Genomic DNA, 26,253 nt, shown 5'->3' on the forward strand with positions numbered 1-26,253 from the left:
AAAAATGGAAGCACAACAAAGAGATATGTTTTTCATTTGAGACAGAAAAAAACCAAAACTCCACCAGAATCACAAAGTATCACCTCATATATTGTGCTGCTTCTTGCATAATATAAGTGTTTGGCAGCTTGTTCTTAGCCATGGAGCATGCCAACTCCATTTTCCATGAAACTTGATGTAATGATAGCTGGTCACAAAAAAAAATATACGAAAGAAGCTGCAGAAATATGGAGCCAACAATTTAAGGGTTTTTTAAAGATCTACATTTGTGTGGTATTAACATAGTGTAATCAAGTGTAGCTCAAAATGCAAATATTTTGCCCATTGCAGCTTTATAGACTACAATAATTGCAAATGGAAATTAATTCACCCTATGAATTTATCCAGTGTACAATGTAAAAACTACAATTCAAATTGAAAGCATATAAAAGCAGAGAATGTGATATTAGCTGGATCTTTAAAAAAATTAAATCAAAAATAAACACAACTCTCCATCTGGGTTCTGTATTTAGTGTTTAATAGACATGTATTCTTGCTGCTAATTAAAAAAAAAAAACCCTTTTGTTTGCATTTTTGATAAATCCCATCAAAGCAGCTGTCTTTTTCTAGGAGAAAATGTAGAGCAAAGCAGAGGTTTAATATTGATCACAGGTTTCATAATTCATGCATTCAAGATAGCATAAAACAATACAAACGTTAAATATTTTCTTAATCTGAAATTTCACCTCATTCTTTGAGATGAAATTTCCGTCAAATTGAGATACATCCTTTTTACCTGCCAAAAACTCAGCAAAATCAAATAGACCAACTGACCTCCCCTAGCCCAGCATTTCACCTTTAGATAGGAGTAAGCACATAGAAGCTCTGTCTCATATAAACACTGGGTGCTATAGCAGCAGCAGGAGATTTTTAGTGAAAATGCTGCTTGGGGGACATATCTTGGCAAGCAGCAGCTCCCTGATGGAAATAGCATTTGGCATCAAAAGTTCTCTCCCAGAAGGTCTATGTACATAGTTTCTCAGCTGCCTTTTTTCAAAGAACCTTTCCTTTTGCTGGCTGTGCAGGTGCTGAGCTGAGATTGCAGCCTGCTGTGAAAAAACCTGTCCCTCTTCTTCACACCTGCCTCTCAGTTCTCACCCCTCTTGTACTTCATTGTCTTCATCTCCTCATAAACAGCCTGCAGAAACATTCTGGGTAGGGGTTGGGGCATTTTACTACCTGCTGGCTCAGCACATAATTCCGGATATTTGCTGTTCTGTGACTCCAGTGTAATTAGGCAATAGCAGTTTCAGCTCTGAAGCAGGTCTTTTGGACAGTGGACCCAGACAGTATAATAAATAGCAATCTTATCAGCTGAAAATAAGCTCAACCATTTTTTGCTATTACGAATGTTTCCAATTTAGGGATTTGGTTTCAGTTGGACAGAAGGGAAGAAATTATGATGGGATGATTTGTTTAAGGAACTAGCAGCTCTCTTCAGCATTTTATTAATTTTTGTGAGTTATTTTATCAGGGGAGATCTTAAATCATACTTAGTAAATTTTCATCAAGTGTCAACAGACAAAGCTCTGCTTTGTAATATGTTGAGTAGATGTGAGCAATGCTAAGAAATAACTGATAACTGAGCACCAGGCTCCACTGACACCCTCTGAACTTGGTATCCTGTTCTGTCGGATCCCTTTGGATTTTGTTGGTGTCTTTCCTTGGGTTTAATAGTTTTCTCTGTGTGGGAGTTGGAAACAGGGATCTAAAAAGAGGAGTAAGCAAGAGGCCATAACAATAGCTCTAAGAGACATGATCTACCCGGTCATTTCAGTCCAGTGTAACACATCCTGGATGAAGCTGATAGCAATGTCTCTTTTCACTAAAGGTTGCAAGTATATTTTTATACTTTCACACAAATAGATGCATCATTATTCATGATACCTCCAAACTTGGTGAGTCAAAGCAACACACACACAGGTAACTGTATTTCATACAGAAAGTATGAACAGCATTATGTCATGCAGTCAGGAAGACTAAATAATCTGTCTTTTTCAGATAAAAACTATAAAACCTTAAGAAACATTTACTGTATCAGGTATGTGATGAAGATTGCAGTAATAAATCTGACATGATTTAGAAACTGTTTTCCCAGGACAATTACAGAATGCCCTAAGCAGTCTGCCTGCTCTCAGGCAGAACATGTTTACACCATGTTTCATAAATCCAGCTTCTGAAGCATGGAGTGGTTTATTCGGAGAGCACAGCAGTGAATTTTCTAAACAAAATGAATGACATAAAACCGCAAAGGGCAAGTTTGGTATTTCAGTGACAAAGGCACAATACTTAACATCTCTGCATTTGTGGTTTATCATAGTTTAGCAAATTAGGTTCCAGACTGATGTTAAACAAATAACCTCTGTGGTAATGCTTTTTAACAATCAAGTCATGAACAAATACAATAGCATGTCTAAAAAAATCAATTTAACAATGCATAAAACATCTGCTTATTACTGCAGATCTCCAGGATGGAGAGTGGCACTAATGGAACTTGCTGTGTGTTGTCAGTGCCCTAAGTCCTTCCTAGCAGCCCCTTCACCACCTTGCCTTCTTCCAGTAGAACAGCCAAAATCATCATGTCACATTCGGTGACTGTTCAGTGACTATTCTCAGCCATGACTCAGTTGTAGCCACACCTTGAACTTTGAAAACACAGAGTTGCTGCTGTGCCAGTCAAGAGTTTTGGGAGAGCAGCCAAGGTACTGCAAGGAGGTTTTTATGGAATTACAACAACTAATTCAGAGTCCAGCCAAACATGAATGCTCCTTAATTTGAGGAAAAGGTGGCTACTGGGCAAATAGGTGAAATATTCACAAGTTCAGAGCATTAAGCTTTTTTTTGTTGTTGTTTTATCTCTGTGGAAGTAAAAACCTTACTAATAACAGCTCTAGCTTTTTTTGTTTAGCAGAGCTCCCCAAAAGTAGATTATGTTTATTTTCTTGGTAGCATAAGGGATTCCCTAACCCTACTACCTTATTTCTCTGCTTAAAAAATATTTTTTAAATCATACTTTTTCTTCAAACTTACAGCTTTATTGTCCTGTTAGATAAAATAAATAACTCTGCCATCTGATTTTCTGATTTTTTATTTACCTACTGAATTTCTGGGTAAAAACAGAGACATTAATTCAGGAACCTGCATAATTCTGGGTAGTATTGGCTAAGAAGAATCATATGTTGAACAGATGATAGTAAACAAAATGGTTTCTCCAGAAGTTACTAAATTTCCCAAAGTGAATGAAACTGTAATGCATGTTAATTCATCTTAATTCATGTTGTGTTGAGAATTTCCCAACCTCACTCCACATTTCTACACAAATATTTGTATTATTTAGCCATAAGCTGAGTTTCTTAAATGAAGAAGGACACTTAGTGCTCTATTTTACAAACATTTCTCCATAAGTTAAATCATATTGGTAGCAGATTTTGAGTCCAGCTAAGTCCAAAGCACTAGAAATAGTAAGATAAACTATTTTTTAAGTGTCACTTTTTTGTGTGTTTTAAATTGACAAGAAGTAACTTCAGCCTCTTTTTAAAAAAATAATTAAAAAGAAAAATAAAAAAACAATTTAGGTATATTGGTGATCACAATAACTCCCATTAAATTGTAAATGTTTTATGGTATACTCTTGGGATATCAATCACAGGACCCATAAGCAAAGAGTCAGTGAAGGAAAGAGAGTCTTGCAGGCATAACACATCTGGTTCTTTGGCAGCCTAAACAGTTTATATTGCCTGCTTTAAATTGGGCCTTTGAGTTTGCCACATGCTTTATCTGATGATGGGCTGTCTGGACTGCTATTTGCTTCTGGTTGCAGCAGCCTTAATATTTAATATTTAGGTTTATTCCCCTCCCTTCTCTCTCATCAGATGATCTCTGTGCAGGAAAGCTTCACACTCAATCCTCGTGCTTAGGGTTTATGGCTTTGCTCTTCTAAGCCTCTAAATATGCATTTCTGATCAGGACTGGGACAGTACTACAAGACTACATATATACAGTATTTATGTATATTTGTACTACAAATATTCAGTACTACAAGAATTGTGATCCTCCATTGCCAACAGTTCTACACTCAAAGACATTCAAAAGCAGCAATTAAAAGATTTCCATCTGTACAAGATTCTTGATGAATCCATTGACTGGCCAGAAACTTCTCAATTGCATTATTTACTAAACTAAGGCTCTATTACCAAAAATCTAGTACTAGAGGAAGTCAGCAGTAAACTATATTTTTCAGTAATCAAAATGAGTCTAGAATCAACTGGGTAGGTCATCACAGATTGTAAATAGGCCGATTTGTGTATATCTTGATTTAATATTTTCTGCAGAGAAGCACCTTGCTACTTTTAGAAATAGATGGAATCTGCTACTAGGGGAAAAAGAGCCTTGATTATCTCCTGGATGTTGAGCCCTACTAAAACATAAAATTGCTTAAAAGGAGTATCAGTTTTTTCCAAATTAGGTGATATAGGAAATAGAGGAATTTAATTATTCTCTCTTAGTCTATTCCATTTCTGGACTGGTTACAGCATCCTGGTACACTTGCCCCTACATCTGACACTCTGGTCTCTATATAACATACTTCTGAAGTTATAGAGTCAGTTATATTCATGCTAATCTTAAGAATTACCTTTTTTTCTGCTTAGAGCATGTAATCAAAAATATCCAAAATAGTATGGAAAATAAGTTTCCACTGTGAACCTGTATCCTCAAAGCCAGCAGGTCAATACACTAATACTTTTGTTTTTCAGTATCCATAATTTCTTAAACTTCTCTTAGAGTCTGCACGAACTGCACACTCAAAGTCAGCAGTGACTGGAAAAACAGAGAATTGCAGATGTCGCCCCTCAGTGACTCTGTGTGCCACTTGTCACAGGTGCCACTGACTGCACCAGTGTGTTATGCTGAGTGACAGTGAAGTGTTTTCACACAGATGTCCTCTAAGCAGCCTTTCCCCTCCCTGCCTCCATCTTCCTCATTGCACTCCCTGTTCTTGTGATAATGGTGCTCCCATTTCTCTTCCAATTTAGTGCATATTTAGAAATTGCTACTGCCATCAAACCTCAGACCAGCAATGAGGCACAGAATGGATTATCAATCTTTCATAATCTAATATAAAAAGACATTGTAGTGTGGTATTACTAAGAACGCTGTTAAACAAATTTGAAATTTAATAAAATATTTTCACTTATGACATTTTTATTAGAGAGCATAAATAAAGAGTTCTGCTGCGTCCCTTCTTTCCTCTCTGAATAGTAACGTGACAAGGGAATTCAGCAGCATTCTGCTCTTCAGAGGATTCCCAAAGGCAAGATTTAGGTGTTACTCATTAAGTGTGAGCATGGAGAAGAATTATAGAATCAAAAATCTCTTCAATTTCACATCCAAAGTGATAGCAAATGGCAAGCTAGCAGCCACCCTGCTCTGCTCACTAAACCAGACACGGATCTGGTGTTTTTCTGTATTATACTGTATTTATCTGGTCTTGCGTGAGAGCATGGTCATTTACAACAGTGACAACATGCACCAGGATGCCATTTACTGCTGTGGCAGCTGTATCAAACTCTAGTGGATTAACAGGCTTCCTGTAGGCAAATAGCACCCAAAATACTCTTCTACCCAGGGAATTAGGCATCTGTTAACTTTATCTGACAGCTTATTTGTTACACAGTTCGTTCTCTTGGCAATTGACCTTCAGCATAAATGTGAAATGCAAACCTCAGAGCAGGAAAATGAGCCCCTAAAATCTATCAAATCACTTAGTAAAATGCATCACTATTGGCTCAGACAGACTGCTTCCTAATTTAAGGCTGACATTTATATGTTACTTTAAAATATCTAAACATGGATACTGAAGAGACAAAAGAAGCTAGAAACATCAATAGAATTAGTAGTTAAACTTCTACATCACTTAATTTTAAAAGTTAGGTTAATGGCATGAGGTTCTAAAATCTGTAACAACAGGGGATTTATGGGTTTGCAAAAGACCTTTAGAAAGATATGCACATGTATAAATTAATCGTTAAAATATTTTATGGAGAGGTTTTGAAGAAGAGTGCTTTGGCTTCATTGACACTTGCTTAAAACTGTAATATTTCACATAAGAGTCTAATGTGGAGCTGAGAAAGATTGTTTTACACATTTAAGTGTCTACTGACTTTGATAGCATTCAGATATCAATGCTTGTGTAATGTAGTGCCCTTGTAGGCAGAAAACATGTGTCAAGTAGAGCTGGCAAAAACAAAAGTTACTCTGTGTTTTTTTATTAAATTGGCCTTTAACAGAATAGACATTTCTGTGAAGCTTTTTTCATGCTTGTGCTGATGCAAAAAAAAGAGGCAGTCGAGATATTTAAAATGTATTTTAATTTTTTTCAGGAAGCTAAATAGATTAACTTTTTTTTTTTTTACTGTTTTTCTGGGAATAAATTAATTTCATGAGTAGTTATTGACAAATTAGAATTTACCTCAATAATGACAAAAGTTTGAGGGTGAACTTTCTCTCTCCAGAAGACAGGATGACTTGCAGCTCACGTGTTAATGTCATGGATTTGAGTGGGGAAAAAAATATTTTCCACAAGCAGTGGTGGAGGATATAAGTCAAATATGTGATCTTCTGTAGGAAAAACGTCCCTCCAGGAGTTACCCTACCTGTGGTAAATAGAAAGCACTTTTCGTTGAATTTAAACCTAAGCAGAGGCCTACTTATAATTCCTGGTATTTTGAGTCAAAATAACTACCAAAAAGAACCACCCTTCCAGGTTCTGTGCGAGCAGGTAGTGCTGTGCAAACATTCTGATCAGACTGGACCACCTGGTGCTGAGGACCAGACGTTCTCTACCTTGTGTGGATCTGGTTGGGTTTTGCTTTGGACTGGCTGATCTCATCCCACAGACTAAAAGCTGGTTTGTGCTTGGGGTGCATTGCATGTGCCCCAAGACCATCCCTCAGTTTCTTTTCAATCAAGTTCACTCACCCTCAGACTGGTCTCATGTGTGTCACAAACTCAGAGGCTGTCACAGTGAGAACCACGTGTGTGTAGGAAGGGACACTCAGGTTCACTTCAGGAGTGCACTTCTGATCTGAATTAAAAGGTTTATGTAGCTTCTATCTCTCTCCCAACACTAGCACCTAAAGAATAAGATGTATGAAATAATGCAGCTGTTAAACACCATGTCTGCAGCAAAGGTTTCTCCCTAATCTCCATCTTATCATTGATAAAGGTACTGAGATCTCTGAGGTGTCTTGGAAGAGAATATGGAACTGCTGTATTAGTGATGTCTTGTTTTTGTAATTTGTGGATAAAACGGGGAGTAGTTCCATCCAGAGCAATCCATTATTCCTTTCTTTGTACATTTTTTAAAAGTTTTACTCAGCCATTGGCTCCTTTTTCAGAAGAATGCTTTCACATTGTAAACAGATTTGTATTGCCTAAAAATGAAGTAATTACACCACACTCAACAGAAAAATAGAAAAGCAGGAGCTCTCAGTATCAATTTCTTCCTTTAATTCATTTGCAAAGGTGTCTTTTGAACCCTTACTTTATGGAAACCCAGACATCAATAACAAGAAATACAAATTCTCCAATAACAAGAGTGGTTAATACCAGGCTTTCACTTATGAAATTTCTATAAATTGAATCATATTATGATGAGTGGGTTTAAGAAATGTAGGGCAAGTCCCAGCAGCCCTGGAGAGGTTTCTGAGACTGGGCTGAAGATTTAAGAGGAGGCACCTGCTTGTCTGCCCGTGGCAGCTTCCCATGTAGTAAACTGAGCACAGCTGTTACAGCTTCTTGCTGAAGGGCAGAGGGGAAAACATCCCCTTACACACCACACTGTGTTAATCTCCACACTACCTTGGATTTTTGGTTTACTCAAAAAAGGTGAACAGAATCAGTGAGGACAATTTAAAATGTTTCAGCAACACACTGCTCTTCCTCTTGTAGGTGACATTGTCCAGCCAAGTATTCAGCTGGACATACCACAGGTATGCCCAGCTAACTCTGGGTGAGAAAGAAGACTGTTCCAAAATAGAAATGCTCTGATAAAGATGCTTTGTTTAAGATAACCACCTTCAGAGAATCCTAAAGCAATTTTATATTGCATATGCTTTCTGGAAGCACATCAATAGGTATCTAAGGAATTTGAAGTGCTTGAGACATGAAGTAAAGGCAAAGGGAATTGTCTTGCTTTAGGCATCAGGACATCCTGCTGGAGGCAGGAAACCATCTCTGGTCAGGGGAAGTGGAATTACTGCAGATATCTGAGGCTCCTTCAGTACAGCCCTTCAACCAGCACCACTGGACATTTTGCTAATTCTGTAATGCAGTTGTTCATTTAATACTCATTTGTACTATGTGTTTCTTACTGTTCAAGACTGTATTTCTTGAGCTAAAATGCTACCTCAGATTTTTCTGTTTACAAAAATAAGCAAAAAATGCACTGGTTTACTCCTTTTTCTTTAACATTGTTCAGTGGTTTCTTGTTGGGCTCAACTGCCTTACCCAAGCTTCTACTTGACATGTAATTTGGGCTACTGACTCTTCTGTTGGATTTACCATTGGGTGGTTTACATTGGAAGAGACCTTAAGGATCATCTTGTTCTGACCAGAAAAGTGTTACTTTTTCTCTGCATGCACAATGGGAAAGTTTTCAGAATGCCACGTAATTTCTCACTTGTCCACATTGTTGTCGTTGTCAAGTTGTGTTTCAGGTGTAGACTTCTATTGCAAATTGCTCCATCTCAGCAAGCCTTCTGGTACAATGGGCAGAAATTTGACATTGGCAGCTTTGTTGGGTATTACACCAACTCACCCTACAATCAGGATATTTTAAAATAGAAAAAAAAAAAAAAAGCCATCAAGTTTCAAAATGTTGCTGTGAGGATTGCACTGCAGAAAGATTTATTTGTCCATGTGCCCATGCAATGTAGGTATAATTTAAACAGATACAAATAATGATCTTTGGATTTCTGGGTAATAAACATCCAGCATTGAACATTTTTCCCCAACATCTGCAGAGCACAAATGTCAGCAGATAAGAAAATTCATTATCAGTTTATGCAAGCAGGAGCAACTCCGTTGACTTGAATAAAACAAAGTGTATTAACACCAGGAAAAAAAGAAAAGAATGCAAAATTCTTTTGAAAGGTATTTTAAAGAATAGTTTATTATTTAAATATTTAGTATAAATCTTCCTCCTTCCAGTCGTAAACACAGATTGCCTTGAAGTTAAATATCAGCCTCTCAACATGGCTATAATTTATGGACAGCATTTATTCCTTGGTGAAGTATTTTACCTCTCTTTAGTTACATAAATAACCTCTCCAAGACCTGTTAATTTATTCATTGCCTGTTAATCCTTATTTGTCACCCTTATTTTAAAAATATACATTTATCTTCTGCTAATGAGAAACAGGAATAAAAGTCATCCTCAGCTGATTCAAGGAAGAGTCAGAATGTGCAGAGTGGTTAGGTTAGTGTGCAACGTTCAAAATAAAGTGTTCATAGCACTCATAGCCCTGGAATCAAAGAATAGCAAGTTTAGGAGGAAATAAAAGAGGAAAAAGGCAAGAAAACAGAGAACCTTATATATATTAAGGCTCTTAATTTTATATATTATATAAATATATCTATATAAAATATAAATAATATAAAATGGAATAGAATATAAAATAGAATATACAGTATATATATAGAGAATGTAAAGTAGCTTAACTGCATTGTGCTCTATACTGCATTGGTTCTTACAGAAATATTTCACTGTATAGATGATGAAGAGAGGGCTTCTAGAAGGTAATTTATGTCTTTATCAGTCTGAATAGTCTTGAGATGCCCATCTCTCACCATGGGCTGTGTCAGGCATGGCCTGGCACGATGTGGAACAGACCTGTGCCTATAACACAGGTGATGCAAGCCTCTGCTAGAAAACAGCTACTCAAAATGTGCTTTGCCAAGACACGTGTGGTTGTCGTGTCGTGCTCCCTCTCAACAATTCAGAATTTGGTTTTGTGCCTGGTCTATTAGTGAACTCATGTTGGTAGAAAGGGCAATGTTTTCTTGTGTGCCTACAAACATCATCTCCCATGTGTCTTCAGACTGCCATAATACAAAAATCATTCTGTCTATTCACAGCACCCTGCTAGGAGGTGTGGGAAGGTTGCAGCACTGCTCAGGGAAGACCTGTGGAATTGGCCTCCTTTTCAATTGTGTTGAAATAGTGACAAGCTCAATATGTGCAGTTAAACTAAACATTATTCTCTTGACCAAAAGCAGAATTTCCACTTTTTTGGTTAGAGGATTCTTACTGCAAATCTTGCATGCTGCAAGGTCAGGTATTAGCAAGCTAAGAGGCACAGAAGTTTCTGTAGAATTTCAAGCTGTCCCACAAAAATAACTATTACCACAATGAAGAAGTAAATCACAAGCTTGCACTTCCAGATTTACTCAACATGTATCTCCAGCATCCCTGAAGTCAGAAATTATTTTGCAGAGAAGTGACACAGCTTTAATCTAGTGGAAAAAATTATTTCTCAAGCAGCTTATAAAAATGGGAAAATATAATTGCCTTAATGGCTGGTGCAGCTGCGTTACAGGAGCTGTCTTTAGAGAATAAATAATTTCATTGCCACTAAAATATTTATATCCCTCTCCAAGCCTTCAGTTTGATTTTGTTTTTCAAATAGTATTCTGCATTTGGTGTGCTTTTGTTTTCTTCAGCACTATAGGTATCATTTTTCAGTTATATAATAGCAGGTCAGTTTTGTGTAAGATACTCAGGACTGGTTTGAAGAACAAGAGATAAAAAATTTGGTTTAGAAAATTCAGGTCAAAGAAAATCAGGTTGCATATATGCATATCACGACTAAGTTCAAAGATTCAGATCCATCAAATTATGCACAGCTATCTTGTTTGTACATGTGGATGTGTTATACTCTTCCTTCCCATCCGTTCCTTGCTGTTAAGTGAGACTGCAAACTTGCCATCTAGTGTAAACATATTTAAATGTAGTATCCTGACATTTTTTTATCAAGATGTGTAGCTGAGTGCAAGAACTGTGGTATATGTATTACACCATCATTAGGGATTAAGGCTGTCCTTAATCTGCCCCTGAGAAACCTTTTGCCAGGTTAGAACCTAAATTTATGCTATAAAAATGCAGAAGGATAAAAAGTAATGGGCTAGACAAATGTGTGGGAGGATGAACTGTAGGAGAATAGAGATAGTGCTGAAGGCAATCTCACCCTGAGCAGTTGCAGCTGTACTAATTACCAAAGAGTAGGAGCAGGCCTGCCCTTAATAAGTCACAGCTATGTCCAATAAGGCCTGGCCTTAACAGGGCACAGCTGTGTCCACCAAGGATGGTTCAATAAGGATGGGTGTTGTAAAAGAGTGGGTTAGCTGGCTCAGTGCTGCTATGAGCAGTAAGGGTCAGTATGTGCTGCTGGGGACAGAAAGGGTCAGGCAGTTGTGATAGGAACAGGTAGAAGTCATCCAGCCGTGCAGAAGAAAGAGAAAAGGAGTGAGGGCTGTGAGAACTCACAGAGAAGAGGTATGAAAGTCTTACAGTAAGATAATAAACTAATGGTGACAGTCAGTTCCCATCCACCATTGACTGGTGCCAAGCACTGATGCTGGCAATTGGTGGCCCATATGGGGATGAATTCTGACACAAACGCAGAGGCATTGGGAGTCTTGCACAGTCTTTATACAGGAAGCCCCATATCCAGCAAACTGAGTTTGGTTGGCTTTGACACCCCACCTCCTAAATACAGCTGGCCATAGGTGTATCTGAGAGGCTCCTGATAATACACAAAGCCACTTCACTTTTAAAATAATGGGGGGAAAAAAACTCCAACAACAACAAACCCTCCACTTTTTCACTTTCCTAAAAAATAACTGAACAAAATTCATTGTGTTCAAGATGGAGCCTATCAAAGCAAAGAACTTCTACATACCTATTGGGCTAATGTTCCCAGCATTTAAAATCAGTAATGAAGAAGATCATGGTGGTGATCACATCAAAAATTTTTTTGGCTGCTTTTTTTTTCCATTTCCTGATATATACAAATGCCTCCCCATGTTCAGATCCTGCATGCAATTAGTGCAACTGCTAATTTTACTGGTGTGTAAGGTGACTTGTATATTCACATGCAGATCCTAGATGTGTTTCCACATATACTTTGTCTTTATCTTATCTATGCTTTTGACAAAATATTGTTAGAGGTGCTGCAAACAATCATCTGAAGAGCTGCTGGTCTGTGAGCAGAGAGTGTGCCCAGGGAGGGCTGGGAGCACACACCCAAACTGGCAGCATGGGCTCTCTAGAGGGGCTGGTTCCTCCCTTTGGGTGGATTATCAAGGCACTCGTATGGTATGAGATGTAACCTCTATATTTTCAAATAAAAAGCTCAAAAAAAAAAAAAAAGTTACAGAGCCTGAAAACACTTTAAATGTATCTATTTTAAAAAAGATTATAAATAGCCTTCATAAAGCTGCTTGGAGCAGCTGGTTAAGTGTTTTCCTTTTTGTGTGCTAAAATTGTCCCACCACAGAAGGTTTCTAAACCTTGTCTATAAATTCATCGCCATGGAAAAGTGGTCCTTAGGAGAGAACATTCTGTGAGTCATCATAAGCTTTCTTGTTGTAGTACTACATCTAGTTCCAAAGGGTTGTTTTGAACTCTCATATTAAAACAAAAAACCAACTAGCCTTTATCTGAAAATCATAAAAATGTGAACACTAAAAATCTGTTATACTTAGTAAATTAACCCTTCTTGTTACAGGCACATGCACACTTAATTTGTTTATACCTAACAGGAAATTGGATTTATATCTGTAAGGAAAGATGGGTCAATAAATATACTGCAATTTGAATTATATGTAGTGTAGAATTGTAGCTGCACTTTTCAGTGCATAATTCTTTAAAGTGAAACAAAATTTTTCATGGAAATTTCTTTTTTCTCCTTCTGCTTCACACATTTGGTTCCCATGTTCACTGAAAATGTAATTGAACAGTTCTATTTTCAGATTTATTCAAAAAAACTTTTTGAAAGTTGATTTAAAGAAAACCCATTGCATAACTAAGCATCCAAAAACACCTCCAATTTTTCCAAAACAAGTTACTATACAACACCTGACAGTGTGAAAAGCAAAGTACATTTGTTTATATTTGCTACCCAACAGTGTAGGTTGCTTCCAGGGCACACCCAGACACTGTTTGCACCTTCCATCCCTTCTCAGGGAAATATGGTTGAACACAGGGCAGTAGAGTCACATGGGATTCAGCTGGGAGCCAAGACACATCCAGGTTGTGCATTATACTGGGAAATACTCCCAAGTGCAGCTGTACCTTTGCAGACTTACTGCTGGGTTTGTCTTGTTGGTCTCTTTTCAAGGCAGATGGTAGAAAACAAAAATGACTCAATGTACCAGGGGTCATGGAGACCAACCATCCAGCATTTTTAATTCAAAGACTCTACCATAGATCTCTGCTTTATATATAATTAATCTGCTCCTTTGCAGCTGTATCATTTCTCCTGGGAAGATCATCTGTTTGAAGAGAAATTTGCAAACACCATTTGTCCTCAGTCTAGGTGTGCAAGGTGTCCCTTTGCTGAGGGACTCTCCTCGTTCCTGTCCTCAGAGACACTCTACCTGCACACAAAGTATTGCATCTCAGGTCAGCACTGTCACCTTGCTCATGTCCCTAGGGGGGAAATAAGAGAGCTCCCCATGACACTCACAGCTGGGGCAGTGTATAGCAGGTGGCATCATGTGTAATTGTTTCTGAGCTTAGTGTGTGCAGATTTACAATTTCTTCTTCAAAATAGCATCTTATATTGATGAACAGTTCAGCACCCAGATCTCTTTTATGCTTATCTGAGACACAGGAATAACTAATTGTCCTGTAATGAAAAAAAAAAAAAAAAAAAAAAAAAAAGCCTGCTGTTCTTCTCTGTCTTAGCTTAGCAAGACTATGGAAATCACTGGAATTATGTCAGCCTATTTCAGTAACACCAGCAAAAATAGAATTTCCTTACAGGATTTTCCTCACTTTTTTTTCAGTAAATTTACTGTATTCCCCAGCTTTAAAACCTACAGATCCTGTCCTTTTTCAAAACTGTGGAGAGTCATTGTCCTTTATTTGAATAGTGACACTAAAAGTGTACTTTCCATGAATTAAAATATATTATCATTATGTGGAAGAGGACTAGGCAAGAAGTGATGATAGAATAGTTTGGGGAAACTTAGCATGCTACAGACATCTCATGCAGCAGTATTTCACACCATAACATTTTTTACTCCATAAATATTTTCATCTTTCTTGCTGTAACTTGCATAAATGAATAAATGCATAGAAAACACTAATGATAAGCCCTAAATTAAATCTAAGCTCACCATCTTGACATTTACTTTTTAAAATATGTATGAGGCAATTCCTCTGATCTTTTTTTTATACACTTACAAGCACATGCTTACAAGTTATTTGTGTTTCAGGGCCAAGTACAGTAATGAGTAAAGGCTTCCTCATCCTATTACTGAAGGACTTTGTACAGTTGTGAAGGCTTCAGGATCAAGCTTTTAAATTGACTCGAGAGATTTCCTATCAGGAATAACCAAATCCTTCCAAACTTGGTCCCATTCAGCAGCAGGAATTGCTACATACCTTTAACCCTCATTCTCTATGCTTTAAATGATCATTACCTACAAAAAATAGTTTTTCTTTATCTCCAGTTATTTTCTGAAGCTATTTTTTCAAGAAAGATTCAAGACATGTTAGGAAAACTTGATGGACTTAATGACTGAATTAAAAGAACTAGGGTGAAATGCAATAGTTCAAGTTTAAGATTATACATAGAGGAATTTCTCCTTATTACTGCAAATCCTTTGGCTGGATGAAGGAGATAACACCAGCAATTCAGCCAAAGGCTGACTGTGATTTTCAGTGTGTTAGGACCATAAAAGTGAGTTTGTATGAGAGTTTTCAAAGGAGTAACAAAGCTTACACAGTGCTTTTGGTCCATGTTCAGAAGCAGAAAACCAGGAACAGGTGCAGAGAAGAGCTACAGGGACATCTGATGAAATGATCTCCAGATATCTCATCAACCAAAATTATTTTCTTACTCTATTAAATTATTTCTCCAAAGATGAAAATCATTTTGTCTTGAATATATTACAAGCATTATATGTATTTTAATGAGAGGAACGGAGTATTATTAGAAAAGACCTGCTGGTCATAAGATATTTCTCTTTGCTGTTAAAGGAAACTGTGTAATACATTAGGGAAGTGTTTTTTTCTGGGCAACCTATAAATCTTCTGTTTAAATTAGAAGAGAAAAAATAAATTTGAAATAAACACAGATTTAAGTGAAGCACATGACTTATGAAAATAAAAGTAAGATTTCTTCTCTGTTTTTTAAAGATAGAAGTATTATCTGATCCTTGAAAAGAAGTCATCAAGATGGATAAATCACATGCCCCATTCCATGGTTTACACACAGTTGGAAGTGCACAGGTATTTGACTGCAGTGGCAAGTAAAAGTCAAGTAAAACCATAACTTATAAAAAGTGGAGTGGAGATAGTTTATGTTCTATGAATTAAGGATTTTCTATGAACTTCAAACATTCAAAAGAAAAGGTTTAAACCTTACACTTGTGTGTGGTAAGCTATTTATTATTATCAGAAAAATAGCTATTTTACTTACTTCTGTTTAATATAAGCACACTTTTTAAAAATACCAATTTTAGCATGTTTTGTTCATGGTAGTGCATACTGAACTTAGGCAATTTTATCAGAATACCACCAGTTTAAAGTTTTCGTTAAAGACTGTAGAAGACTGCTTTCATTGAAAATACACTTTATATTTTCCAGGTTTGTAGCTAGCCTGAACAACCAAAAGTGGGGGTTATTTCCAACCTTTCAGCATATTTCAAAATTCCACAGCTGTCTCCAAAACAAGAGAGGACGGACATCTCTTGTTTGGATTCTTGGCTGTTATTCTACAAATATCAATACACTAAAAAAATTTGAGATATGGAAAATACTATATTTTTTGAAAAAGAAAAGGGTTTTTTTTTCAACATTTTTGAGGGCTGTGGAGTAAATTCAGAATGTTTCAAGACTTAGGAAGAGTTGTAAAATTTTGTTCTGTGAAAGTTGTATATAGTGCTTTCCACCTATCATCCCCGCCTTGCTCCCTTTACCATGGCCATCCGGAAGCTTAAAAGCCATGAGTTTATTTGTGTCTCCATACTCTCACAAGTTTAAAGGATGAGATCATCCCTGCTTATAGGGGTGGGGAGCTGAGCCATGCCTACAATGCCAGCTGAGCATAGCTCTGCACCCCAGCCTGTCCATCAGGCTTTGCAGGCAGGTGTGTGCCTGGTCTCAGAGTCAGGCAGAGTGCCAGGCTTTGACAAGTACCTGTGCTTCAAGCACACCCACCACAACAGAGCCCAGAGTCTTGCTGCAGACAAAACAATCCACCATCAAACATCTCTAACCAAATACAGAGTCTGTGGTTTTTCCACATGAATGGATGCGAAGCATACAGAGCTCAGTGTAAGGAACCTCCTGCCAAGCTGGCACTGAACCTCACTGGAAGTGACCTGTGGTTGTTTGTTCAAGGTCTTAAAGGAAGTCTGGGTAGAAAAAGTTTAATGCAGTCCTCTACTGCTGAACCATCTCCCCTTCACCCTTCTGTTCTTGGTATCTAAATTCTGTAACAACCTTCTGACAGATTTGGTGTTCTTTCTTTCACTGAGGCCAAGGGCAAATCTGCTGCACAGAGGCCAGAGATACTTAATTTGGAAATAGTGCCTGCAGTTGTCTCAAAATGTACATGGGGCTTAGAATGAGCTGAAGCAACTCTGAAGCTCAGAGAAGCCAGTGAGCTTCTGTGTGGATATCAGAGTGATGGCAGCTGCAGGAATGTGCAGGCCATGGACTGGACTCTGGCCTGAGCTTAAGCTAAGTGATCAAGACATGGATAAATGATGGGACATGACATGAGAAATTACTGAATATGGCAATGTGAGAAGCTGACAAAAGATTCAGAGAGCACTGTCAAGTACAGCTGGATCTTGCAGAAGGTAAAGGAAGAGGTTGTCAGAACCCATCCCCATATGGGCCACCAATTGTTGGTGCTTGGCACCAGCCAACAGTAATGGGAACTGACTGTCACCATTAGTTTATTATCTTACTTTCATACCTTCTCTCTGTGAGTTCTCACAGGCAGCTCTGCTGACACTGACTTCTTTGCTCTTTCTTCCACACAGCTGAATGACTTCTTCCTGTCCCTATCACAACTGCCTGACCCTTTCTGTCCCTAGAAGCACACACTAACCCTTACTGTCCCTAACATGAACACCTGACCCTTACTGCACAGCCACCTCCCTCCAACCCTCTAACTCTCCTCTCAGCTAGCTGACTTTTCTTTTAAACACCCATCCTTATTGGACACAGCTGTGACCTATTAAAGGCAAGGCTGTTCCTACTCTTTGGTAATTAGTACAGCTGCAACTCCTCAGGGGCAAGATTGCCTTCAGCACTATCTCTATTCTCTCATAATCCATCCTCCCACAGGAGATATTTGAGAAAAGGTTGAATTTCACAGGTAATTAAAAGGGAGTAATGGGGACTTTTTTGGGCAGCAATATCTGGGTAACCCTATCAGTGATACCACATGAAGTTGAGATTACCTAGAAATGCTAGATTTGGGTACCAATATCAAAGCTGGGACTAGTTGGAGAAAAGTAATTAGGGATGGGTTGTTTATTTGAAAGAAGGTAGCAAAAGCAAGGTAGAAGTGTGGTGAAAGGGAGGATGAAGAACAGGAAAAAATGTATGCAGCTGATGTAGTCAGATCTGTTCAGGACACTGGCTAGGGAGTAATTGTTTGCTAGAGCCTAACCAGGGCGTTAAATTAAGCTTGTCTGGCCCCACCATGCAAGCTCAACATGCTTCTGCAGGATAAAAAGGGAGGATAAGGGGAAGCTTTCCTCTTTGGGCAGAGGAGCACCCAGATGGACAGATAAATTTTCTGGTCCTGTCAGGCCTATGCCAGGCCTGACAGCATCTCCATCACCATCTACTCCTTGCTTCCTTACAGAGCCGCTCACTTATTGCCATAGGCCATGGCAATAAAGAAGTAGATGGGGTTATAGCAGAAGCTTCTTTCCATAATATGTTACCAGAATGATGATGATCCTTTCTTTAAAAGTAGCAGGAGTTCAAATAATATGTCATTGGAAGGATTGTATCCAAGTTAAACAATCATCAGCTGTTTCATGCAAATATGTTATTACAGTATGTTTCTTAGGAAATTACTATGAATGAGTATACATGCTGTTTCATTTAAGCAGATTACTACAGCCTCCCCCAGATCTTAATCCTGCACAGTTAGCACAATATTTCCTTGTCATCTGGTTGCTTGATTTGGTCTGTTTGTTTAAGTGTTTATTGGTCTTGTTACTTCTTATTTTATTTTCTGCCCTGAATCACTGCCCTCTTTCTCTCTTCTTTTGCACATGATTGGATGACAGCTGATGAAAGCAAGACAGCATTCATTACCATACACAGTTCAATATTCTTTTTTGAGACAGAGATATGCACTGAAGCAATTGGTTCCCACTACTTGTGTTTAAGCTAGGTGGCCCTATAGCCAGTGTTTATGAGACATGGGAGGACAAGATTTATTGGAAAAGCTTTGTTCCTTAGTTGGAGTGAAAACTGAAATTTTTGCAGATACTAACATTCCCCTACCATATGTCTCTGAAATGAAGCTGTGCAGAGGAATACTGCTAGTAATATAGCATTGCTTTAGTCTGTAAAGTTTCCTGCTGGGTAAAGAAACCCTTTTTTCACCTGATAAACATCTATGAAACTCAGATATTCCATACTTGGAAATTAGCATGAAAGTTCATCTTCCTAAGAAGTCATCTGTGCTGTGCTGATAAATATAACGCAATAACATACTTTGCCTCCTCAACATTTCTGCCTCCATTACCCAAGCAACTATTTTTTGTTCAAAATTATAAATTAGCTAGCTCCTTCTTATACTAGGAATGGGCTCAGTTTTTCTGCCTTAATAGCTAAAAGGTAGAAAATATATACATTGCTATCTAGACAATACAGTGTTCTCTTCACAAAACCATAAGGAAGGGTTCAGGAAGTTTTGTGAAGTTCCCTTTCTAGATGTACCCATCAGGTCTCAGGAAGAAGCCCAGCCTTATATGTCTATCTGGATTTTGTAACAGTATTGAATCACAGTTAAAACTCTTCATCGAAGTAAGAGAGAGAGAAAAGCATTAATGTTTAATTATTTCTTAACCTTTTGACTATCAGAATTTAGTGGAGGAAAGGGAATTAAGCAATTGATCTTTCATCATAAATTATATCTGATGGCATATTGGGAGTTGACAAGAGGCTTTAATACTGTAGAACTTTTCAGATGTGTCATTCAGCCTTAATGAACCTCTAAAGTACAGCAACTATGGCAGTTTTTTCTCAAGAACTGTAATCCCTCCTCTACTATTAGGAATGGATGCCTGTAAGCGAAGATTTATTTTCGTTCCTATTTTTTTCTATAGGTATTTGATTTATAGCATATCACTTCTTAAACTATGTTTAAAATACTTGTAGAGCCTTTGTAAACATACTTTTATTAAATTTCATGGGAGAGCAGAAATCTGATTAAGGTTCACATTAGTCAGGAGAATAAAACAATAAAAAGGATTTTCCTGAAGGAAATGAGGAATTTATATAAATGCAGTTCATGCCATGTGACATCATCAGGAAAGTTTCATGAGAGAGAACTGCTAATTCCATCAGTAAAGAAGTAGATGTGCTGCAGAATAGTTTCTTTGGATCCATCTGGTCTGTTCATAGATGAGTAAAACTATGAAGTAAATGGTAAAGAAGTAACTGGGAAAAAATTAAATGAAAAAGCCAAAGAAATAAACCAAAAAGTTTTAGTCCCCATTGGCATCAGGGAGTATCAACCTTCCCAGGGCCACGTAGCATATTCTGTGTTTCAAAAGCAGCTGTGTCATTTCTCATGCTGTTCCTGAAAAATGTAAGGGGATGATGAAGGGGAAAAAAGTGGTCATTGCATGTCAGTGCTGGCCAGCAGCTGGTCACCCATTTCACTCAGACATAAGGCTGTCCCTGGGGACATCAGAGTCTGGCTTCTGCTCTGCTCACCACACTCCTTCGGTCAGTTCATTTACTAAAGCTTGTGTTCTGCTCTTGGCAAAGGCTTTCAACACAATTTTGTGTTTACACAAAATTCAAGAGATCTCACTAAGTCCTAGCTTTAAATTCCATTAGCCTAATTGCTAGGGGTAAATTGAAAGTTTGTCATGGTGGACATAAATTTCTATATAATTTATACAAAATATATCCCATCTTGCTGTTTGTTTAGAATTTTTTTAAAATAGGGTTTAAAAAAAAAAGATTTAGAGGCATCATGGTTACAAAAATAACCTTACCTGCATAAATCAGCAGACTGCTGACATATGTCTGCAGGCAGCAAAATTTTCCCTAGAGAGATATATATATGATTACTTGTTTCTTTCTCCTCAACAGCTCAACATAAAGGATAGCAAGGGACTTCACCAGGGGATGGTCCTGAGTGTTTGGGGTACAGCTGCCATTTATCAACCACATTAACACATGATCTGATAGATTCTGTTGGCTTTTTTTGTTGGGTAGGTTACAAAATTTTTATCCTAAATTCAGTAGGTGTTGCATAGCATTTAAGGTAATAATTGGATTTTTTTAATGTGAAATGCAACCAGAAAAACTATAAAGCTAAAAAATTACTTTAAGACTGTAGGTATCTGAAGTAAAGCTAGATTTCATATTTGTGCTTTGTTGAAGAATGCATAATGATTATCCACTGATTAGCCAACCTACAAAAGTGGGTGTCAGATAGCTCCCAGGAATCCAGTGTGTTCCCATATCTTGCATGCACAAAAATTGAAAGGGCTTTGTCATAATAGCTTAACCATCTTTTAATAAAATACTGAAATTGACATGCTAAACTGCTTGCTATGAGTGCTCTAGCAGCAGACTCAGCCACAGCTTGAAGCATTTCCCAATAATGAGTCAAGTGATCAATCTGTCACAGCACCAATACTTTCCTCTCTAGGGCAGGTTTTCCATCACAATGGAAAGGACAGAGTTGCTGAGCTAATCGAAGACAGTTTACAGTATTAATTCAAGACCATACCTAAGTGATATCCGCTCCCTCAAAATTCCATTACAGCTGTGTAACACATGCTTAGCTACTTATTTCATTAAAATCTGTTTTTTATATGTTGGTTGTACCAATCCTTCCAGAAATGTCTGATGAATCTTTATTACCTACATCAATTTCCTGGGCAATCATTATTTCTTTATTACTTTTTCATTATTTTCTTCTGAACAGCAATTTAGTACTTAGAAAAACATGAGTAATGGAAAAGAATATTGCTCTTATATCTACGATAAATTAAAAGCATCTATTTTCCTTTAAAAGATGCAGCACTTGTAGTACTCTAAGAGATGTATTCCTCTCTGTGCAAGCTCCAAAACAGGAGGTTAAACTTGGCTTGGAAGCATAGTAATTTCTCCTAAATTTTTTGGGCTGCCAAATTATAACAAGAGAGCTTTCAGAAATATTTTTTTTCTTAGGCATAAAACAATTGTCCAATAAGATCAACAGCAGACAAGGCAAATGGACTAAGGTCCACACCTGTGGGTACATCTGTGTTATTGCAGCAGTAGCCTGGAGTCTAACTGGACCAAAAGCTTTAATGCCATGTAGGAGTTGGAAGGCTTGGGACCTGTCAGCAGGGGTGAGAACAAAAACTGGAGAGCTGAGACAGAAAAAAGGATCAGTGGCTAACCAAGGGGACCAAATGTTGACTGTAGAGAAATTACTTAAAAAGAATAGGGGGTAAGGGGAAATTATTTCCCAAAACAGGTAAGCCACTTCAGAACTCAGAATTTATCAGTAGTGCTTTCTTCTGAACTGGCAGTACTTAATGCTTACCTATGTATGTATTAAGGATTTTTGCAACAAAGATGAGTCCTTCCAGAGCTGTAGCTGCAGTTAAGAAAGGTAAGACCTAGTGCCTGAGAACAGCAGCAGCTTGGGAGCCTTCCTAGAACAGTGAGCCAGGAAGGGCACACTCAGCAGTGCTATTTCTAGTTGGCCAAATAGGTTCCTCCAGACTCAGAGCCTTCAGCAAAGGAGGAGAGCTCACAAGACACTTAAGGGTCAAAACTCTCAATGTCAAGGGAAATTCTACTGTTTAAAATTCCCAGATAATATAGGAACTGTAGATAAAAAAATTGTTTAAAGGGCATTCTGGCTACTGGATGGAACTGTAGAAATAAAGATATGCATGACCTCCAATGTCTTTTGGATGAGAATTACTGATTATCAACAATATAAATTAAAAACTCAAAATGTAGGAAAATGCCAGAATTCACTCTGGCCACTTTAAAGTTATTTTGTCCTTCTTGTGTGTGGCTGATATTTTAGTTACATGATCATCCCCTCTATTGTCTGTGGTCTCCAGCATCCCATCAGTCATGACAGATGTTGATCATTGCAGGGTCATTCAATTTCTTCTTTCCTGTTTGCAAAATTATGAGATCATTGAGATCACAGAATCGTAGAATGGCTTGAGTTGGAAGGGATTTTAAAGGTCATCTAGTTCCACCCCCCCCGCCCGCCATGGGCAGGGACACTTTTCACCTGAACAGGCTGTTCAGAGCCTCATCCAACATAGTCTTGAACACTTCCAGGGATGAGGCATACAAAGCTCCTCTGGGCAATCATTCTTGTGCTCCTCACAGCAAAGAATTTCTTGCTTGTATCTTACCTAAACTTACTCTATTTTGGTCTCTGTTAAAGAAAGTGAATGAAATCAGCTACTATTATCTAGAATCTTCTGAGCATGTATGACTAGCTATTTACTTCACAAAATTTGTGTAAGTTTTAATGGGTAAAGCAAAAGGCATGTCCTGATATGAAGATCACCTCTTTTCTCAAGTCAACTCTCCCCTTGAATGCATAAAACAATGAACTTTTCAAAGTCTATTAAAGGTTTAAACATAAAAATACCAATGTATTTTACTTAATCTCATCCTCGGAAACAGATCAATCATTTTGGAAAAAAAATATTTTTTTTGTTCTGAGGCAGATGTTCATTATGGAAGATGTCAGCCTGAATGGTTTAACTTAGAAGGAATGAACAAAACATTTGCATGTAAATGGAAGGTCAAGCTGACACTGATCTGTAAAGAGCAAATCATTTATATGGAAGTGCATAATCCAGCAGCAAGTTTAGAAGCAGAGCTCCAGCTAACCCAACATTTTATAGGTGCTGAAAAAGAGCACAATTACAGCTATCTGAACATAATTACTGTCCCTTTGTACTGCTGCAAGGAGTCTTAAAGTGCCAATTCAATTTTCTGTTATTGGCAGTGATAAAGTCATACGAGTTGTTCCTGAGAGCGAGAGGGAAACACAGATCCTGAAGGCTGCATTCAACAGGCTTAAGGTGAGTTTGATTATTTTCATCTTCTTTTTATGATCGTTTTTGAAGACTGTAGTGGATTCTCTGACTTGCCTTTCATTTGGCACTTCAAATTATTTTATTATCTGGAAAGAAGTCTTTGACCATTAAATTCCTAATTTACCAATAAAATAACATAGGTATTAGATTCATTGTGCCTGACAAATTTAAGAACACTTAATTCATTAAAGTGATGCAGGTGCCATACTTGCAAATTTGTTTTCTTTGCTCTTACACTTCTTGCTAGAATACATAGCTGCTTCATTATCTGCTCAATGGTGTAATTTAAGACAGTGAGTTAATTCAAATTGTGAACACAAAGAGCAACATGAAAAAGACTTCAGTTTAAGAATCTCTCTGTCAGAATAATTTTCCAGAGGCAGATGACAGAGTGTCTAGGATAGTAAGCAAAAATCTTTCTTCCCTGGCCTTTTTCTGCAGATACAAATGAAAAGCAACAGTAGCACTGCAGCACAGGAGCACTCTGCAGCATGCTGCTTTGCTGGCACAGCTTGCAGAGGCAGTCTTTCCACAGCAGTCTGGCCCCACTGTCTCAGAGGATGGCGACTACCTGTAAGCCAGGTCTATAGTCCCAAAAAAAAAAAAACTGTACCAGGCACTGTGGGAAAGGGATAGGCTGTGGGTTCTCTGCTTCCTTTTTCTCCCTTTTCAGGATTGAAGGCACTTGAGACAATAGTTCATGTTCAGACTCAGGTGTTTATTGTTTCTTATCAGTGTTACAGCCTCACAGCTGTGAGTAATGCAGTCTTTCATTAGCAAGGCACAAAATGGCTATCTCTTGTTATGAGGTCTTTTAAGGCTAAACTATCCAATTAAGAAATGAAACCACAATTATTTTCCCTTTTAGCCCAATAACTGATCACTCAAAATCTGCAATGCAGACTTTTCTGTCCAATTATAAAATACCACCCAAACCCATGAAGAAGAAGGAAGAAGATGGTAAAGAAGAACAACCTGTCTCCACCCTAAAACCCCCATCTTGCTTCATATTTATTACTGTATTCTAAAACCCCAAATTCTGAGTTTTCCACCCTGTGATGTTACACACTTCCAACCAACTAAACACCTGTAATCCCAGTGCTGTCAATCAATTTTGGAAGCCTCCTCCACAGCCTCAAGTCAAATGCAGTGATCTCTGCAGGTCTGTGTCTTTCAGCACAGAAGGTTTAAAATTCCCAGCACCTAGGGTTCCAAAAATAAGCTTCATTAATAGTCACCAAAACAGCCTAACCCTAGCAGAATGAGGGAAGTAACAGCTTAATCAATCTGTTGAGTGCCACAGCACTTAGAGCATGTGCAAAATCTTTGGGCTGTTCACTGCCTTGAACTCCAGCAAACTATGAGGCAATCTGTGATGTAATTCTGCCTCTGTTGTTGAATCCTTACATAAATGATTGTTTTCTCAGTGAGGAACAAATGAAGGTGCGTATAATTTTCTAGTCCAATAGTTAACATCTGGGATACAAGTAAATCAAGGCTCTGTCTGCATACCAAATGAAACAAAACTAAGATGTTAGAAGAGCTCTTACACCCTTCCATCTTTCAATTATGATGAAGCTTTCTTGCTAGTGTTTTTTAAAGAAAGAGAACTTAGCTACCTTAGCCCAGGAGAAGGCTTACTTCTGTGAATACTCCAGCAGTCAAGACATTGACACCTTACTAGCTTTAAGTAGGAAAGCTGAGGCTGTCTTCATCACATCTGCATTTCTTAACAGTGTGTTTGGTTAGTTCCCCATTCAAGATGCTGTTTTTGGAACCCTCATTCTCAAGACACCCAGCCTGTGCAGATGTTGCGTGAAAAATTTCAGTGTTCAACAGAGGCAGTGTCGTGATGCCATGCATTACCACATTCTGCACTGCAATGCCCAACACTCCTAAAGAATATTGTCTCATATTTGTTTCTGCACTGTTTATTAAGGACCTGACCTTCACCTGAGAATGTTACTGTAACACCCCAGAAAGGATACTTGTTTTACTCCCAATTAGGAAAATACAGAGCCATAAACCCGAGCAATACATGTGGAAGCTGTTTTTTGCATTAATTTCTCCCCCCTGGATGTTGGAACATAAAGAGGGAGCACATGTGGTTTTTCCTTTCTCCTCATATTGTAAACCCTGCAAAGCAAAGGGGTTACTCACCTTCCTGTAACTGTTTCTCATTACAGGGCTCCCTTAGGCTCCCAGAAAGAGATTCCTTCAAATCAAAGTGGGAGCAGTAGAAATTTGACTAAATAATGGCATACTGTAACTCTGAGAGCAGGATAATAAAATTTTGGCAAACTTCAGCAGAATCTGACTACTTAATTAGAAAATGATTGATTCTGATGAGAAACTAAGCTGAGGAGGTTGAAAGGAAGACTCAAAAAAGAGAGAGTGTAGTGACACCCAGTTTCATGAACACAGGCTGGGTTTGGCTGCATGTCAGGTCTTAGGGCTCTTCCATCTGCAGCTGCTTCACTGCCCATCTGCATGGGGTGGAAGAGACACCCAAGTGGATAACAAGTAATAAATATGTTAAACATTAATTTATCATATTTCCATCCCACAAAAAAGATCTCAAGTTATTCCCTCATGAAGAAGTGGATCAATAATGACACTCCTCAGAAATACCCAGTC

The 26,253-nt window shown here is 38.0% G+C and overlaps 1 protein-coding gene across 1 annotated transcript in view; it reads left to right on the forward strand.

Moving 5' to 3' along the window:
• The window catches only part of CPA6 (carboxypeptidase A6), a 79,305-nt gene that overhangs the window by 12,082 nt on the left and 40,970 nt on the right, over positions 1 to 26,253 (forward strand). Inside the window, exon 2 of the mRNA XM_031503736.2 lies at positions 23,526 to 23,601. Coding sequence (XP_031359596.2) covers positions 23,526 to 23,601 — 76 coding nt within the window. The remainder of the gene's footprint in view (positions 1 to 23,525; positions 23,602 to 26,253) is intronic.

This window comes from Lonchura striata, chromosome 1 (genome assembly GCF_046129695.1).
Source record: "Lonchura striata isolate bLonStr1 chromosome 1, bLonStr1.mat, whole genome shotgun sequence".
In the NCBI taxonomy this organism is placed as follows: domain Eukaryota; kingdom Metazoa; phylum Chordata; class Aves; order Passeriformes; family Estrildidae; genus Lonchura; species Lonchura striata.